General features: G+C 48.3%; 1 protein-coding gene across 1 annotated transcript in view; it reads right to left on the reverse strand.

Annotated features, from left to right (window-relative positions):
• Positions 1 to 17256, reverse strand: part of Plb1 (phospholipase B1) — a 94820-nt gene extending 77564 nt beyond the window's left edge. The window contains exons 1-10 of the mRNA XM_036171024.1: positions 17225 to 17256; positions 16672 to 16715; positions 13705 to 13795; positions 13365 to 13416; positions 10720 to 10806; positions 5616 to 5678; positions 4943 to 5022; positions 3469 to 3544; positions 2318 to 2416; positions 1154 to 1210 (exon numbers count right to left, since the gene is read on the reverse strand). Coding sequence (XP_036026917.1) covers positions 1154 to 1210; positions 2318 to 2416; positions 3469 to 3544; positions 4943 to 5022; positions 5616 to 5678; positions 10720 to 10806; positions 13365 to 13416; positions 13705 to 13795; positions 16672 to 16715; positions 17225 to 17241 — 666 coding nt within the window. The 5' untranslated portion in view covers positions 17242 to 17256. The remainder of the gene's footprint in view (positions 1 to 1153; positions 1211 to 2317; positions 2417 to 3468; positions 3545 to 4942; positions 5023 to 5615; positions 5679 to 10719; positions 10807 to 13364; positions 13417 to 13704; positions 13796 to 16671; positions 16716 to 17224) is intronic.
• Between the last annotated feature and the right edge of the window lie 341 nt (positions 17257 to 17597).

Genomic DNA, 17597 nt, shown 5'->3' on the forward strand with positions numbered 1-17597 from the left:
GCTGACAGGAAGACAGGGAGCCTGGGGTCTGTTCTGCGCCCTTCATGGAAGGAAGGCTAGCAGAAGTTCTCAACGTGTGGATTGCAAGCCTTTTAGCAAACCTCTATCTCCAAAACACATTTATATCACAATTCATAACAGCAGCAAAATTAGACAGTTGTGAAGTAGCAACAAAAATAATTTTATGGATGGAGGTCATCACAACATGAGGAACTGTATTAAAGGGTCGCGGCATTAGCAAGGATGAGAATCACTGGTAAGGAATTATCTCTTCCCAGCACCTGCCCTACCAGCAAATGTCTTTGGAAACGGCCTTGGGTTTCATCGACAAAGGGCAAAGTGTTTCATATATGGGGTCACTACCACTGTTCTCTGCCCTGCTCTGTGTCCTGCTCTGATCTCCACAGGTCACCTTAGACTAACTGAAACTCAATATACTCCACGCAGCTCACCAGTAGGAGAAAAAGAGTGAAATGTTTCTAATCCAAGGAAGAAGAAAAACCAATTTACGTTGCTGGGATTCTAAAGACAGGGCAGCGTGGATGAGGAAACAAGGGTAAAAGAAGCTCCCTGAAAGGACATCAAGCTTTGGGGTACCTTCCATCCACTAGTAATCCCAAAGGCCCTAGGGAATCTTTGGGGACCTGGGAAAGCCCATCTTTGTCACCCTATGGAGATCAACAGAATCTATGATGTCAACGGTGAGATACACTGAATGGGTGGGGTCAGGGGTCATGTGTTTTGTGTGCGGGGAGTTAATACCCTGATTTGATGCAAGCATGAAAGGCAGAATCTAATTCGAGCCCCGGTCATCTCTCTGAAGACCATGATGGCTCTAGGTACCACCTACACCTTTAAACCTGCATGGTGCCTTTTACGTGAGGAAAGTGAATAGAAACTGCAGGGTGGCCTGTGCCCTGAAATGAAACTTGAAGCCAACCTCGAGGGACATGGCTCTGCCTCTGGGGAAAGCAGGATGGAGCTCCCCACCAGCTCCTGTCATCGGTAGGTCAAGATTCTGAGGTCAAACTTGGTCAGCATCTCCACTGGTACCCCACACCTGTTTCTTGGTGCCATGGGCAGAGAGATGCAGTGGCTGTCCCTTTGTAAATCCCCCCACAGGCTGGCATGAGCCTCCCATCTCCACACTCACCATGCTGTTCCAGATTCTGAGGGCGAGCGTGCTGGGATCCTGGGGTGAGGACCTCTCCTGGAAGAGAATAAAGTAAGAAAGGACTCTGTCACCCGACCCTCACCCCCAGGATATGATGGCCTCTACATACTGACTGATCCATGTGGACAGGGCCATGGCCCATCCAGCTCTGTCCCCTAGCTCTTCCTTAAAGAGTATAGAAGCACTGTCTGGGGTTAGGGTTTGGAGGTCAGGGCCAGCAGGGACAGGGTAAGTCTCCAATTGCTCTATATTGTTATGGTGCCTCCAAAACTGAACTCAGAACTCAGAACAGGAGCAGGTGACAGGGAGGCGACTCAGTTGAGGCAGTGAGGCATGAGCAGGGGGTCCTTTCCTCCTTATGAACCAGAAATTTAAACAGCAGGTACGTCTTGGAGGTTCACAATGAAGCCAATAGGCAGGAACTGGGAGCTGTTCCCAGACACAGCCCGGAAGGCTCAGGGGCTACAGAGACCCTGGTAGGCAGGCATGTTGCTGCCTCAGTGCTAAACACTCCAGATAGTCCCTTGACCAGTGGGTGACCTTGGGGAGGAAGGTGCAGATGCTTCTCTCCAGAGATGGAGGTAGAAGGGCACACAGAGGGAAAAGCTGGAGGGAGTGATCTTGAAAACCCCATCCCCAATAATCACAAAGGTGGGAGGTACCCAGGGCTTCCGAGCCCCAGGCCCTGAGTTCTTCCCACGTGTTAGCTCATGAGATCTCGACGTCCACTCCAGATGGATGGAATATTACTAACAGTCCTCGTTTTACAGATGTGAAACCGAGGCACGGAGATGTCAAACCACTTGCCTGAAGTCACACGGTTGGCCCATTCCAGAAGCAGGGCTTTAGGCCAAGCGATCAGCCCCAAGGCCCTGCTTTTCACTTTGGAGCTACCCTGCCTTTCAGAATCTGCCTCTGTGAGGGAATTAGATGAGAAAGGGCAGGAGACTACTGTGGTATTGTCTCCAACTATACATCTGATATTGGGTAAAGGCTGGGGATTCTCTGGAGGAAAGGGGAGGGGGAGGGAGAGGAGAGAGGAGGAGGAGGAAGTGGAGGAGGGGGAGGCAGGGGCAGGTGTGTGGCCCAGGCTTCCTCACCATCTATTATCTATACTCACGATGCCTCACATGGCTCACTCACCAAAGGCGGGTCTATGTCATAGAAGAAAGGCTGGAAAACCACTGTGAAGGACTCATGCTTGTTGAACTTGCTGGAGGCCAGGAGATCTTGCCAAGTTTCCTGAGGAAGGGAGAAGAGAGCTCACGTTCAAGAGCCCAAGCCAGCCGGAGTGTTTAGCACACCAGGACCCCTCACTCAACCACCTCCACACATGATAGACAATTGTGTGCTGCTTGGAAGGCCCGGCCCCCTTGCCTTACACTTTAGGGCTCTTGAGGACTGACTGATATTGAGTATTCCTTTGTCTCTGAAGCCCCAGCACTAGGGCATACCAGATTGAGAGCTGGAGTCTCTTCTCTGGAAACTCAAGAAGTGCAGGGCAGCCCTGCATGCAAAGGAGAAGCCACCACGGTCTCCTTGGGGGCTAAGTCTGCAAAGTCATGTCCCATTAGATCCTGATCTCCCCCCAATCATATCAAGAGTAGACTGCACCACACAACTATACTCACAACTTAGTTGAATGCAAATAATTTGAACATTTGTCAGCGGGCACTGTATTTTGAGTGTTTACCAGCAAGGACAGTGGCTTTCACTGAGCCCACTATACCCTACAAACTTGGCCTCTTGGCCAACTAAAAATGTATGGCTTCAGGAGCTGTGGCTTGCCTCTATACAGGCACAGTCTGTATAGTGTGTATGGTGGGGATTCTGTGGAGGAGAGGGTAGGAGAGGAGGAAGAGGCAGGGGCAGGTATGTGGTCCAGACTTCTTCTCCATCTACTATCCATACTCTCAATGCCTCACATAGCTCAATCACCGAGGTGGTGCTATCTCACAGAAGAAAGGCTGGGGAGCCACACATGTAGCAGTGCCAGTAACAATGGCAGTGGGGAAAAAAAAAAAGCATTTCAGAATGAATGGGCCAAACTCTGCACTAGCTGTTGTCAGCATGATCGTCCACTCCCACACAGGCTGCGCCTCTCCTTCATTCTAACAGTAAGGACTCATCACAGGGAGTACCATGAGGGTACCTCTCCTTGGCTCCCAGCAGTCCTGAATTCAGCCAAGTCTTGCTAGAGCTAGGTAGCTCATTGTCCCCCACCATCCCTGTTCGCCTCCTCCACACTCCCTCGCCCTCGTGAGCCAGCAGCCCAGGTTCCACATGGGGCTCACCTGATAGGACCACTGCATGACAGCCTTGGACAACTTCGTGGTCTCCTCCGAGCAATTGCAAAGCTCTGGTGCAGGGCTGCGGATCAAAAGGTGCCAGGCATGATTGATTATGCTGGTGGGATAGAGAGACGCAGAGGGCCTCCAACAGAGAGTGTGTGCGTGACTGGGGGTGCAGCGAGTTGCTTAGGAAGAGGGGAGGGGAAGTGGTGGATTTAGAGAGTGTAGAAGAGGCAAATGGTGAGTAGGAAGGTTGGGGTGTATCTTATTAGAGTTACTAGTGCTGTGATAAATCAACTTGGGGAGGAAGGGATTTATTGGGCTGATATATTTGGAATCCCAGTCCATTGAGGGAAATCAGGCCAGGAATTCAAGCAGGGCAGGAACTTGGAGGCAGGAACAGATGCAGAGGCCACAGAAGGGTGCTGCTTACTGACTTGCTCCTCATGGCTTGCTCAGCCTGCTTTATTATAGAACCCAGGACCACCCACCATGGGCTGGGCCATCCCCCATAAATCACTAATTAGGAAAATGCCCTCCAGGCTTGCCTGCAGCCCCATCTTATGGATGCATTTTCTCAGTTAGGGCCACCTCCTTGCAGATGACTCTAGCTTGTGCCAAGTTGACAAAAATCGCCAGCTCAGGATAGAAGGCACCCATGGGGCCCTTGTCCACAGGGTCAGGATATGCTATGAAGATGTTCTTCCTCTCCCTTCCACATGCTCCCCACCTCAGAAACCCACACCCCATCATTTCTCTCCTAGTCTCCTTTTACCTTCCTTCCCCTTCAAACCCCCTCTTCCTTTCTCAGCTGTTCTTACTCTGACTTTTTTCTTATGAACTTCTTTTCAGAATCAAATACCAGATTCTGAAGATAAAACAAAAAAATCCTCTGAGAAATTTCAGAAATACATGAGAACCAAGTTCTGAAGCATTAAAATATATTTAGTTTTTTTTTTCCTAGTCACTAATACTTCTTGTGGCAGAGATATTTTGCCAAACCTGCAGGGGGTTTGTGGTTGTTTCGTTTAAGACTATATCTCACGTAGAAGCTAGGCTTGCTTCCAACTTGTTGCACAGAGCTTTGCCCTTCTGACCCTCCCTCCCCTCTGTCTCCAAGGGCAGCATCTACTGATGTGAATCACCATGCCCAGTTTTATGCAGAGCTAGAGACGGAACCCTGCGGCCAGGCAAGCACTCTGCCAACTGTGGTTTAAACCCTCAAATCACTGGGGGTGGGGGTGGGGCTCTGCCACTGCATCAACCAAATTAAATACTGCAACACCCCCACTGACTCTGCCACTCACTAGTATGTGAGCAAGACAGCTACTGAAGTCCCCAGGTTCCATGCGGGGGTCTCTCCACCCCCCAGGGGATCAATGTACATGGAGAGCCTGTGTAGTACCAGCATGTACCAACCACAATCACACACAAGAGATGATGCCTCTTCTGTCTCCTTTTTTTTTTTTTTTTTTACCTGAACCCAGTCTCTTGATGCTGATGAGACATGGCCAAAACCTCAGAGAGATCCACCAAATTCACAAATGCTCTGGGGACCTAGGGATTTACAAAGAGACGTAAGAGACAGGAAGGGACATGAGCATTTGCTGGGCGTGGCTGCCATGGCAGTCTCTGGGCTCTCTGCAACCCCGTGGGTCTCGTTTGGGGGCCCTCCCTTTTAGAGGGCTTGGATGGGGTTGGTCCGAAGCCGTCACCCCTCCAGCTGTGCATCTTAGAAATGCAGCTGCCCCTCTTTCTGGTGGTCAGTGCAGCGCCGATCCTGGGGTAGCGCAGATCCCAGGGGAAGGTGAGCCACAGTCCCATTCTTGGGTGCTCAGAACCTGCAGCTTCTAGAAGGGCCAGCCTCAGTCCGAGAGCAAGGACACTGAGGCCTCTAAGAGCCGCCAAGCCCCTCTCAGGGGAGTCCCTTTATATGGTGGTGAAAAGATGGGGTCCCTCAAGCGATCCATGTCTCGGGGTCTCGTTCTCTCACCCAGAAGTCCATTTACCCCCGCTCCAGCAAACGCCACTGGGAGCCAATCAAATCCCACCTCGGCTTCCCTTGGGAAGGGCTTCAGGGGCACTCAAAATGATGCTTGCCTCATGTTCCACGTCCCAAGGCCCCAGGGGCTGGGGAGCCACCGCCTCACCTCTTGGTGCAGGTAATCCAGTATCTCACACAGCTTTTCCATGCGCCTCATCAAATGGCTTTTCTGTGAGAGAAGAACCGGGCTGAGCAAGGGCGGCGACAGGAAGGACATGAGGCCCAGGGACCCAGACTCAGGTGAGCCCACAGAGACAGTGACCAGTGCCTCATGGAGCTCATGCTTCCCTACAAGGGTAGAATCCCAGAGCCAGGCCATTTTGGTTTGGGCTCTGGGTCCAGTCTCTATTTCTCTAACCCATCCTCCACCAGAGAAACAGTCAACCTCTCACGAGGGAGGCGTTTACGGACAAGCCCAAGGTTGGAACATGTGGTGGTTCTGATGCTCCCAGTAAAGGGTGGGACACATTCCCAAGTGCTGAGGGAGTTGCTTTTATCTGAAGAAAATCAAATCTGAAGAGGGAACGTGACCAGCCTGGATGTAAAACCTAGACATATCTCAAAACTTCCAAGAGGGGAACTGGCAAGATTGCTCAGGCTTCTGCCACCAAAGCCTGGCGGCCTGTTCGATTGTTCTGAGACCTCTCTACATCATGGTATATATATGTGTGTGTGTGTGTGTGTGTGTGTGTGTGTGTGTGTGTGTGTGTATCTCACACACACACATGCATTATGTAATCAACAAGATTAAAAAAAGAAAGAAAAAGAAAAAGGATGGGCCAATGAGATGGCTCTTTGGATAAAGGTGCTTGCTGCTAAGCCTGAAGACACAAGTTCAATTCCCTGAACCCACATGAGGGAAGGAGAAAACTGACAGGTCTTCTGATCTCCACATATACACCATGTCATCTTATGTACACACACACACACACACACCAAAATATAGTACAATTTTTACAATCCCAAACTTCCACAGGGCACAGGCCAAATATCCCTTATCAGAGATGTCTGGGACAGAAGTGTTTCTGGTTTTGGAGTCTTTCCAATGAGGAGGTATTTGCATGGACTTTACCATCTGAGTATTTATTATCCACAAATCTCAAATCTGAAAATGCTCAAAAGTTTTTGGATTTTGGATTCCTGATCAGAAACCCAAGCTTGGCTGTTTGCCAATCCCTCCTTCTCATACCCCACCCCAATTGCCTTGAGTAAGAGACAGGGTCCCAGACTTGAGAAGGCCTCATTACTGGAATGTACAAACCCACCCCCTGGCCCCCACCAGTGCAGCCCTCTCCCCTTCTTCGCAGGTTTTGAAACAAGCAAGTGAGAGCATCTCTAAATTTGACCCCTGGTTATCACTTCAGTGTGCGAAATGAATAAAAAGACAAGAAGTCAGACTCCTCAGCTGGCTGCAGACTCGCTGTCCCCTGAAGCAATGTGGCTCCGACAGCCAGGCAAGGAAGGGCAAGAAGCTGTGCTATTACCCGGGGGAACGGGGGCTGGGACTTTAGAGACAGCTGCCAATCACCAGATGGGGGTTGCAGGGAGGGCCACCTGCCACCCACAGCCTAGGAAAAAGGGCCCATCCCTGTCTCTCCTCTGCTCTGAGTCAGTGAGAGGCTGCCAGAGGCCAGCCCAGCCCATCTGTTGCAATGGCCAGTGATAAGCATTGTCTGGATTCTTCTGAGCATGGCACTACCCTCCCACCCCCTCCCCCAAAGAGCTCTAGGTAAGTGGGTCCAGAAGTGTCCCGGCTGCTCATCTGTAGCTCATTCAGGACATCCACCCTCCCTAGGGGATGTGGAGGACATGGTGTCTCCTCTGCGAGTGTGAATCTTGCTTTGGAAACCCCTGGGTCAAGGGTTTGTCTGTAGCTATTTGGGGAATCCAGGCTCACCCAGTCATTCCAGGCACAGGATGGTTGCCTCTTGGCTCACCAAAGGTCCCTGTTTCTAAGTGAGAGACATTATATACGTAGGACGTCTATTCTAGACTTTTGTCTTCAAACCCCTTGGACCATGACTCAGTATGTCACGTGCATATGACAGTCCAGTGCAGGTACCCAGAGCAAAGAAATCAGAGATGTCCTGAGTCCATAGCCCCCAACTTCATTCAACGAACTAGAACATTCTATAGTTTATTCTGTTCTGTTTCCTTTTCCTTCTCCCTCCATTCTGCAGTGTTTTATTTTTTTTTTGTTTTTGTTTTTTGTTTGTTTGTTTTTCGAGACAGGGTTTCCCTGTGTAGCTTTGTACCTTTCCTGGAACTCACTTGGTAGCCCAGGCTGGCCTCGAACTCACAGAGATCCGCCTGGCTCTGCTTTCCGAGTGCTGGGGTTAAAGGCATGCGCCACCACTGCCCGGCTCCATTCTGCAGTTTTTGCTGAAAGCTTTCTGACTAACTTGTGAGGACTCACTAATGTACCATCAGCACCCATGACCTCAGAGCCTAGAAAGACACTTGTACGTGTTTCAAATACTAAGAAACTTGAAAGAGATAAGCCGCTGTCAATAAGCCAACACCAGCTTGCTCAGCAAGACAAGGTCTCATCTGTAGGTATCAACGTGACTTGAAAATATGTGATGAAAGGCACACAGTGCACACTATATGGAAATGTCCCGCTGAATCCATTCATATGCACAATGAATATATTTTCATAAAAATAAAGAATATTAAAAGTAAAAAAAGACTTATGGATTACTTGTGGAACTAAAAATTAACCAAAAAAAAAAACCAAAAAACCAAGTCACATAAATGGGACACATGTACTCAGAATGCATCATGTATTCAACAATGCTTGAAGGGATAAATACGTTAAAGGCAAGGAGTCATGTATGCTTGCTTGGCTGCAGGTTAGAGTGCAGAGAAGAAATTGTGAATGAGTGTAAACATCTGTGAATACACACCTATACATAAAAAAAATCAAATGCCAGCCTGAGCAAACCCATCGCAGGTACGCTAACATGTGTCTGAGTCTGCACGTGAGAGGGCTAATTTACATATGGGTATGATAATAAGTGAGTATTTGAAGAATAATGAGTGGCTATACAGAGGAATGTGGCAATGTCTAAATGCACACTTGAATATTTCCATGCAGGGATATATAATTCATGAGTTAATGTTCACATGCACAATGACCCCAGACAGAACAAAAAGAGTGTGTAAATTTCAGTTGGCACGGGTGGACAGAAATTTTCATCATCTGTACACAATACACTCAGAAGAGCCGCAGGAAGGCTGAGAGCTGGGTAGGGAAGGGGGATCTTTACCATGATTCTCCTCGGGTTCCACAGCACTAAGAAAAGGGAACTTTGGTAGTGGCCCAGGGATCAGGGCAAGTATGCAGAATTTGGAAGAAGGGATGTGGCAGAGGAGGGGAATATCAAGAAAGTTAGCCAGGCCTGAGCCATGGAAGGATAGAGTTCCTGGGAGCTGGGCTGAGGGGTCAGTAGGCAAGCCATGGTAATTGACAGTTAGCCTTTAGACTACTGAAGAAGAATCTGTATGTCATTTGTATTGCCACAGCCTATGGCCCCAGCCACCCCTAATATTTTCAGCTGATCAGACTTGGTCTTCAATCAATACTGAAGTCACAATATAATCACCTACACAAATATTAAGTGAAACTACTAGGTTTTGTTCCTAGTAGAGCCAATGAGCCCGAACGATAAAATCCACAGGTTGTTTGCCTTTAGTAAACTAGGTAGCACTAGCCTTCTCGCCCAAGCTGGAACTCATAGGTTTAGGGTGAGGTAAGTGTACGCATCCTACACTATCTGCAAATCTAGCACTCATGTGAAGGCAGGTGAAGAGAGGCAAAACAATTTTTAACTAACTAGGAAGCTGATTCTCCTCAGGTGTAGAAAGATTATTAGCTCAGTTTATCTAAGCCTGAATTTATTTTCCTTATATGAGAGATGGTGGGTATAAAAATCTCTAGTAGAGCTGGAGTCTCAGATTGTTTTTTGGAGAGGAGAGGGGTCCTTATATGACTGGTAGTGATATGAATTAGTAAATTACTGCAAAGCAGTAGAGAGTTTCCTCCAAAAATGCAAAACAGAAGTACCATATGACCCAGTCAAATTACTCCTTAGAGTCCCAGAGGATCTCCAGTCACGATACATTAGTGACATTGATACATCCATGCTTCTCATGGCACTGCTATGGAACCAGCCCAGGAGCCCACCACAGATGAATGGATGATGTGGTATATCGACACAATGGAGTACCATACATCCACAAAGAAGGATAAAATTGTGTCATTTCCAGGACCTAGAAATCATAGGTAAGCAAAATAAGCCAGACCTAGAAATACAAACACACATTTTCTCACCTATGTAGAATCTAGGTTTTTCTTTAAGGCCTGGAAGTAGAAGGGTGTTGTGTGATATTTTGATCACATTCTGACAATAATGTTTGCTTTGAGACAGAGGGCAAAGCTAGCCACTAGCTGACCAAAATTAACCATAGAGGTTTTGGAGGACTGAGGACAGATAGAGAGACAGGAAGTAGTAGAGCAGGGCTTAGAGGGGGTCTCGGCCTTTTTGGATGGAGGAATGAGAGAGATAGGCAGTCACTGGTCACTCTGCCTCTTCTCTGATCAGTCAGGTTCTTACCCCGATGTCTGACTCCCGAGTTTTTATTGATAAAGAATAATTAGATAAACACTTCAGAAGGGGAACTGTTTGGCAAGAGGGGGAGGGGGAAGGAGAGAGGGTAATGGGTGTGGGGGGGTATAATGAAAGTACATTCTATACATGTATGAAAACACCCCAGGACCCATTGTTTTGAACAACGGCTATAACAATAAATTTTCTTTTACAAATTTAAAATTCCAAATTTAAAAGCATTCTTGGCACTTGTGATGCTTATAAATGCGTACTGTTAGGCATACACTCATGACAGCATTTAATCCCACCCAAGTCATAACACACAAAAAAATGGTTAAGATGGCCAATTTTATGTTCTGTGCGTGCTCTCACACTAAAACACTGCAGGAAGAAAAGCAAATACGTATTGTTTTGTTTGTTTTCTTGAAAATCCATCTGTCTGTCCGTCCATCTGTCCATCCACCCACCCACCTGACCCACTCATCTACTTGTCCTAGTTCTGAAATAGGAGCCTCACCCCCAGCTCAGCAGACAGTGCTCAGCCAGGGTTGGCCCCTTCTCCACACCAGCCATCCCTCAGCCTCCCAGCCTGCAGCTTACCTCCTCAGCAGAGGGACACAGGTGACACTGGCTTGTGTTACTGAAGAAGACCGTGATGAGTTTCCAGTCCTTCTCAAAGTCAAGTTGCTGAAACATAACAGCAAAGGGACCGGGGGTAAGAGCTGGGCCAGGAGTCCATCTGTCCATGCTTCTCAGTCTCACACATCAGCTACCTTAAATCACTGTTATGGGTTTGTTTTCGTTAGCCTCAAACATCTGATCCCCCTGCCTCTGCCCTGGAGTACTAGGGTTATTGGCTTGAGTTACCACCGGCTTGGGCGTTTGTCCCCTCTTATTTTCGTTTGTTTGTTTGTTTGTTCGTTTTGGCAAAAGTAATACTTGGTAGTCTAGTGTGGAATAATTGTTCTAGAAGGCAGTTTGGACCTGGTTGTCTTAAGGGGCATACCTTGTTAAAAAGTTGTTGTTGTTTTCAATATCAGATTGGACCTGGGTCCTGTGTATGCTAAGTAAGTACCCTACCACTGAGCTACACACACCCTCTTTTTTATTTTAACATAGAGTTTCACAAAATTTTCCAGGCTGGCCATAAACTCACTCTGTAACCAGGCAGGCTTTGAACTTGCAATCCTCCTGCCTCAGTCTCCCAAGTAGCTATGATTACAGGTACCACCAGGTCCAGTTCTCAAGGGGTATTTTAAAGAGAGAACGGCCATACAAGATTTAGCTACAGTGCATGATGCCTTGTTGGGAGGGATGAAAACCAGCCAACAGCATAGATATCTGAAGTATTTTATTGTGTAAACTATGCCACGTTCATGGGAATGGACCACTATGTGGCTGGTAAAATGGCAATGGAAATTATAATTAATATCACCAGAAAAACTGAGAAAAGTAGATTACAAAAAGCATATCTAGGGTTGGGGATTTAGCTCAGTGGTAGAGTGCTTGCTTAGCAAGCGCAAGGTCCTGGGTTCGATCCTCAGCTCAAAAAAGAAAAAAAAAAAAAAGCATATCTATCCAGTAACACCCCATATATGTAATTAGAAAAAAATGTCAAAGGGAATACATACAGAGTCATTATTAGTAATTATCTTTGGATATTAGGCTTAAGGTGGCTTTAATATTACATTTGCTTTCTGACTTTTCTCTAGTGAACATAGTACTTCGTTACAAAGCAAACTTGTTTTCGGAGGTAGCTTTGGGTAGCCGGGGAACACTGTGGACCCCACTCTTTGGGGTTTAGCTCTAACTGACTGCGTGAACTTGGCCTTGTCTCATGGCATCTTGAAATTCTAGTTTCTTCATCTTTAAAATTACAGGGTTGGATTCCGGACCACCCAGCTATTATGCAGAACAATTACATTCTTATTATCATTATGATAGCTAACCATTGCCAGTGAGACTGGATTTATTTATCTTTTTTTTTTTGAGTCCAAGTCTAACTCTGTAGTTCGGGCTGGTCCCAAATTGCCTAAGATTTGCCTCGTTTGGCCCACTGAGTGCTGGGAATATGGATGTAAGCCAACATCACTGGCTTGGACAGGATTCAGAGTCGCCTAGGAGATACACCTTTCTGCTTGCCTCTGAGTGCAGCCCCAGAGAGGCTTGAGGAAGGAAGAGCCACCCTAAATACGGTTAGCACCATCCTGTGGGCTAGAGGCCTAGACTGAATAAAAAAAGGAAGGAAGAGGAAGCCAGAAGGGCACAGCATTCATTTCTCTTTGCCTCCTGACTGAGGGACACACTGTAACCAAGTGTCTCATGCCCTGCCTTCCCCACCATGCTGGACTGCATCCCCACACACCATGCACCAAATTAAGTTCTTCTTCCCTGAGCTGTTTCTTGCCAGGTCACTTGGTCCCCGTGAGTGTGTGTGTTATGTGCATTTGTGTAGGCTAGAGATGGATATTAGGTATCTTCCTCAACCACTCTATTTTTTTTTTTCTGAGACAGCATCTCTTGCTGAACCCAGTGCTCTCAAATTTGGCTAGACTGGCTGGTCAGCATGACCCAGGGATCCTCCTTGTCTCCTCCCTCCCCACTGCTGGAACTACAGGCACATACCATTCTGCCTAGTTATTACGTGGGTGCTGGGAATTGAACGCAGGCCCTCAAGCTTGCACAACAAGCATTTTTCTGCCTGAGCCATCTCCCCAGCACGGTGGCAATTATTTATAACAGCAATCATTGCTACAATGACAAGGATAACTACCCGCTTTTATTGAGCGTCAATTGTACCAGGCACATTCAATAGATCATCCAATCCTCTATAAACCCTGTGCGTCAGGCTCTCTCACTACTCTGTTTCTTAAATAGGGAAATCAAGTTTAGGGGAGGCTGGATGCCTTATCCAGAATCACACAGTGATAAGCAGAAACTCTAGGTCATATCCAAGCTATTCTCTCTCTCCAGAACCTAACCCCCTCCCTATGTGAAAGGTCACTTGATCCATCTGCTGACTTCCCGCGTTTCCACACAGAAAATCATTCTAAATAGGCCTGCTCACTCTTTTCTCTAGTGCCCTTCAGGGTATTACAGTCGACGGGACACTTTCTAAGAGGCCAGGACACCTGAGGTGTGCTCCTGGCGAGCTGGCACCAGGGTCATCCACTCTGTGTCTTGGTGTCATTGTCTTGCAGCAAACCTAGACATCCCGCCCATGCCAGAGTTAAAAAGCCTCTTACCGGGTTCTCTTTCAAATGTCTCACCAGCTCTTTAGCCTGAATCCACAAGTCTCTGTGCAGAGGTAGAGAAAGATCAATCAATAAAATATATTTTTGAGAGTGAAGAAACTGACCCCACCCCCACCCCAGCACAGATGTCAGTCTCTGAACCGGAAGCTACTCTGAACCACCCTGGCTAGTAAAGCCAACTGCCATCAGCAGAGGGAAGGAACTTGGGCACTGATTTAATAAAGACCTCTATTTTAAACCTCTCTAACTGTTGGCGCCCCCCCTCAAATCCCTCCATATCCACGGCTAGCAAGAGTGCAGGACCCCGGAGAGGGCCAAGCATGTGACTTACTCAGCAGTACTGTGGGCTGCCCCACTCTTCCCAGGAGAGCACATGGGCATCAGAACAGAAGGGTTGAAATGTCTGATGATATCTGAAAGGACTGAAGAGAGAGCCAGGGGTCACCTCTAAAGATGAATGACTCCCCAGAGTGACAGAATCGCTGCCCCCATCGCAAGGCACAGCCTTCACACCATGCTGTGGGGTCACCCCCTGCAGCAGTCCCTGGAAAGTACACGGAGCCAGGCTGAGCATCTGTCTAGGTGGGCCAGGCCCAAGGTTGAGTGCTCTCCAGGCATTCTCTCATTTACTCCCCGGGGAAACGGAGATAGAGACATCAAGCAGGCTGTGTCGGGTCTCTCTGTTGACAGGAGCTACTGGGATTAGAACCAGAGCTCTGGGCTGCTCCTCGTGAGTGACAGCAGGGTAAGAAAGCTCGGGGGAACACGCAGAGAACATGTCGCCAAGCTGACAGCCAGAGGACCACTAAAAATAGTGCTGTCAGGAGTATTTAAAGTTGTGTCTTGCTCCTGAGAGAGGAGAGGGCAGAGCAGGGAGGGAGGGTGGCAGAGGGGAGATGCCTCTCTCCCCTCCCCTTGCTTTGTGTCTGATCCCAAGAGCCTCAGGGTCTGTGGAAGCAGGATCCAGAGGGCTGCAGGATAGTTCTATATGGGGAACACACTCTGCAAATGACAGGCGGGGGGGGGGGGGGGGGGGACTGGGCTGCAGGTCGGAACACTGGTTGCTTGGCTTCATGACCTCAGGTGGCCACCTAACTCATATGTGATTTGGCTTTGCCATCTTTAACCCAGACACACAAGTCTAGTTTTCTCAGCTGTGACAAGTTTGCAGGATCCCAGGGCTATGGGTGGGAAATGCAGAGCTTTGGACTCAGTTCAACATGGTAAGAATGGCATGCATGTGTGAGCGTGGGGACCACTCCATCCCCCATGGGAGGGTAGCTGCTAAAGGTCTATGAAAATACATGAATACTAAGTCATGGTAATAAGTCACTGGAAGAACCGCTTTCGAAAGTACAAGTGCTTGAACTTGACCTTAGAACTTTTCACAAAACTTTTTCTATCATTTTTTTTCTCAGCTGCTGGTTTCTTTTTTTGTTTGTTTGTTGGTTGGTTTTGTTTTAGTTTTTTTTTTCTGGAGCTGAGGACCGAACCCAGGGCCTTGCACTTGCTAGGCAAGTGCTCTACCAATGAACTAAATCCCCAACCCCAGCTGCTATTGTTATTTAGTCTTTCTCTTGGGGTTTCATGATGGTAGGGAGCAGGACAAAAGGCAAAGATAGATGCCCTTAGTTTCCTGGGACCCTACTACTTACTGCACATACAACCTTGGAAACGTCCATTTATCTCCTCAACACTCAGTTTTAAATCTGCAAAATGCCCCCATGACAGGCAAGGGCACGGCTTGATGTGGAGGTCACTAGAGTGCTCTAAAACTCCGGGGTCACAGGATAGAAGGGCTGAGCCCAGACCAACCCCATCACACACTGAATGGGTCCGGACATCCCTGGACCATTTTCTCTGTGGAACTCCTGCCATGGCTGTCAGGGAAGCTTTCAGCCTTGGCACTAGCCTGCCTGCCTCAGGGTGCCCTCAGCTTTTGACGTTCTGATGCTAACTGTTTCAGATGCAATTTTTACCTTTCGCTGGCCTCTGCCCAGCTGGGATTCCTGATCACTGTGTGCCTAAAAGGGGTGATTCTGTTTGGCAGGGGGAGGGGGAGAAATGGAGGCAAATAAGAAGCCTGGCAAACCAGCAGAGTGGAACTGGGGGCTCCGGGGTCCAAAGCACATCCCCAGGCATTCCCAAATGGACCACTTCATTTCTCTCTTACCATTTGAATGGCAAGACGTCTGGGTCTTGGCACGGCTGTGACAGCCACCAAGTCAGTGAGCACTCTGACTCCTGCCTGGGAGACCGTCCTACCACTCTGACCCTTACTAGCCCTCAATCAGGTGGCAGGAGGGCTAGACAGAGGCCGCAGCCTTCCTTGCTGGGCCATGAGCAAAGGAGGGACAGGATCCTCATCTCTGTCCTTTCTGAGAACCTAATACATCACAAGCCCTTTGTGTCAATGACCAGGCTCAGCTGACAGGGGACCAGTCCCCCCTCACCCCTTGCTCATCAGTGCAGCAGGGTGGCAGCTCAGCCTAGCATCTGCATGGTCAGCTCATCTCACAAGCAGCAAGCATGGGGCACTCTACCTAGCCTAGCTCAGTAGCATCAAGGGACTCGCCACTTTAGGATCATTTAATAGAGTTACAAAGGTCCTCTGGCATCAAAGGAAGAAACCCAGGACACAGAGAGAGGATTCATTAGCACATTAGTATAGAAAGGAAGGAAGGAAGGAAGGAAGGAAGGAAGGGAGGGAGAGAGAGAGGGAGGGAGGGAGGGAGGGAGGGAGGGAAGGAAGGAAGGAAAGGAAGGACAGGAAAGAGGAAAGGAAGGAAGGAAGGAAGGAGGAAAGGAAGGAAGGAAGGAAAGAAAGAAGGAAGAGAGAGAGAAAGAAAGAAATAAAAAGAAAAAAACAGGCCAACATGTTAATCACAATTACTTCCTTTTATTTCCTTCCCTTCATTTTCTGGAGCCTAGGATACGTTTTTATGGCCAGTGAGAGAGATATTATAGAGTGCAGTTTTATTTTGCAAATAGGTGGAAAATTAGACTTGGGTCTTCCCCTTGGGCAGGAGGAAGGACCCAAGTAAGTGCCATGAATCCATCTCTGAGGTCCCAGAGAAACAAGAACCCACTAGGCTTTGGTCCAGTCATGATTTCATGATTTCATGATTCAGGACATGTGACCTGCCATTCCCTGCCTCCCTTATCCGCCTTCCTAGCTTGACTTCCTCCTTTCCCAGGCATTGGTGATAAAGTGACCAATAAAATGCATCTTCGCGATTAACAAAATGTCTGCTGTGTCACAGGTTGGGGACAAGCTGGCTAGAAACCCAGGACTCACCTGTCATGACCCCCAGGCACATCTGCTGTGGTTTGTTCTCCATGCTGTAAGAGGCGAGCACACACAGATCAGACTATACTGGTCACCCACGGGAGCCCTTTCCTTGGCCATCATAGGCCATTCCTAACAAGCTTTTAGCCTGTCCTTGCTCTGCAGTTAGTAAGGGGCAAATAGCTCCCTCAGGACCCTCTTCCCAAGCTCTCCAGTCCTGCCCAAAGCTGAAGAGGACACTGACTCCGGTGTAAAATGACTTTGATCCAAACCCTGCAAGGTCACCCAAGAACAGAAGGAAGAGGCCTTGGGGAAGACACAGGCATTCCATCTTTTTGGCCTCTCCCACTTCTCATCCACCCAGAGGAGCCATGGGGAGTCAAAAGTTCTGGATAGGTGCTAGAAGGCTGGGAGCTGGTTCCGGTCACTGCTCTGTCCCTTAAGCCTTAAGCAAAGTCTTTAAACTCTCTGGTCCTTGGTGTCACCCATCAATCTAGCAAGAAGTTAGAGGAGAACATGTGTGGGGCATCCCTGCTAGCTCTGTGTTCCAAAACATGGGTACCTTTGAGTTTTCTCCATGTTGACCACGCCAGAGTCTGGAGGCTGGAAGAGACACTTGGTGTGAGTAAGTCAGCCATTGGAAGCCAGCGGGGAAGCCATGAGTCCACAGGAGGACCAAGTCCACCTTGCTCACTTTATGGGGAGGAAGACACACCCTGCTCCCCCACAGCTCGTCTGTCAGACCCTCACAACAGAATGGCTGAGAGCTTTCCTCTGAGTACAGATGTAAACGCATCAGAAGGCATGCTATATTCTGTACAGAATCAAAAGACCAATTTGCCATGGCCCTCCACAATCTAAGGGTGACTGCCATCTCTCCCCCTTTGAGTAGAGTGTAAGGAGCCATCGAAGGGAGGGGGTTTCATCTGTTTGTA

Source organism: Onychomys torridus, chromosome 21, assembly GCF_903995425.1.
Source record: "Onychomys torridus chromosome 21, mOncTor1.1, whole genome shotgun sequence".
Lineage (NCBI taxonomy): Eukaryota > Metazoa > Chordata > Mammalia > Rodentia > Cricetidae > Onychomys > Onychomys torridus.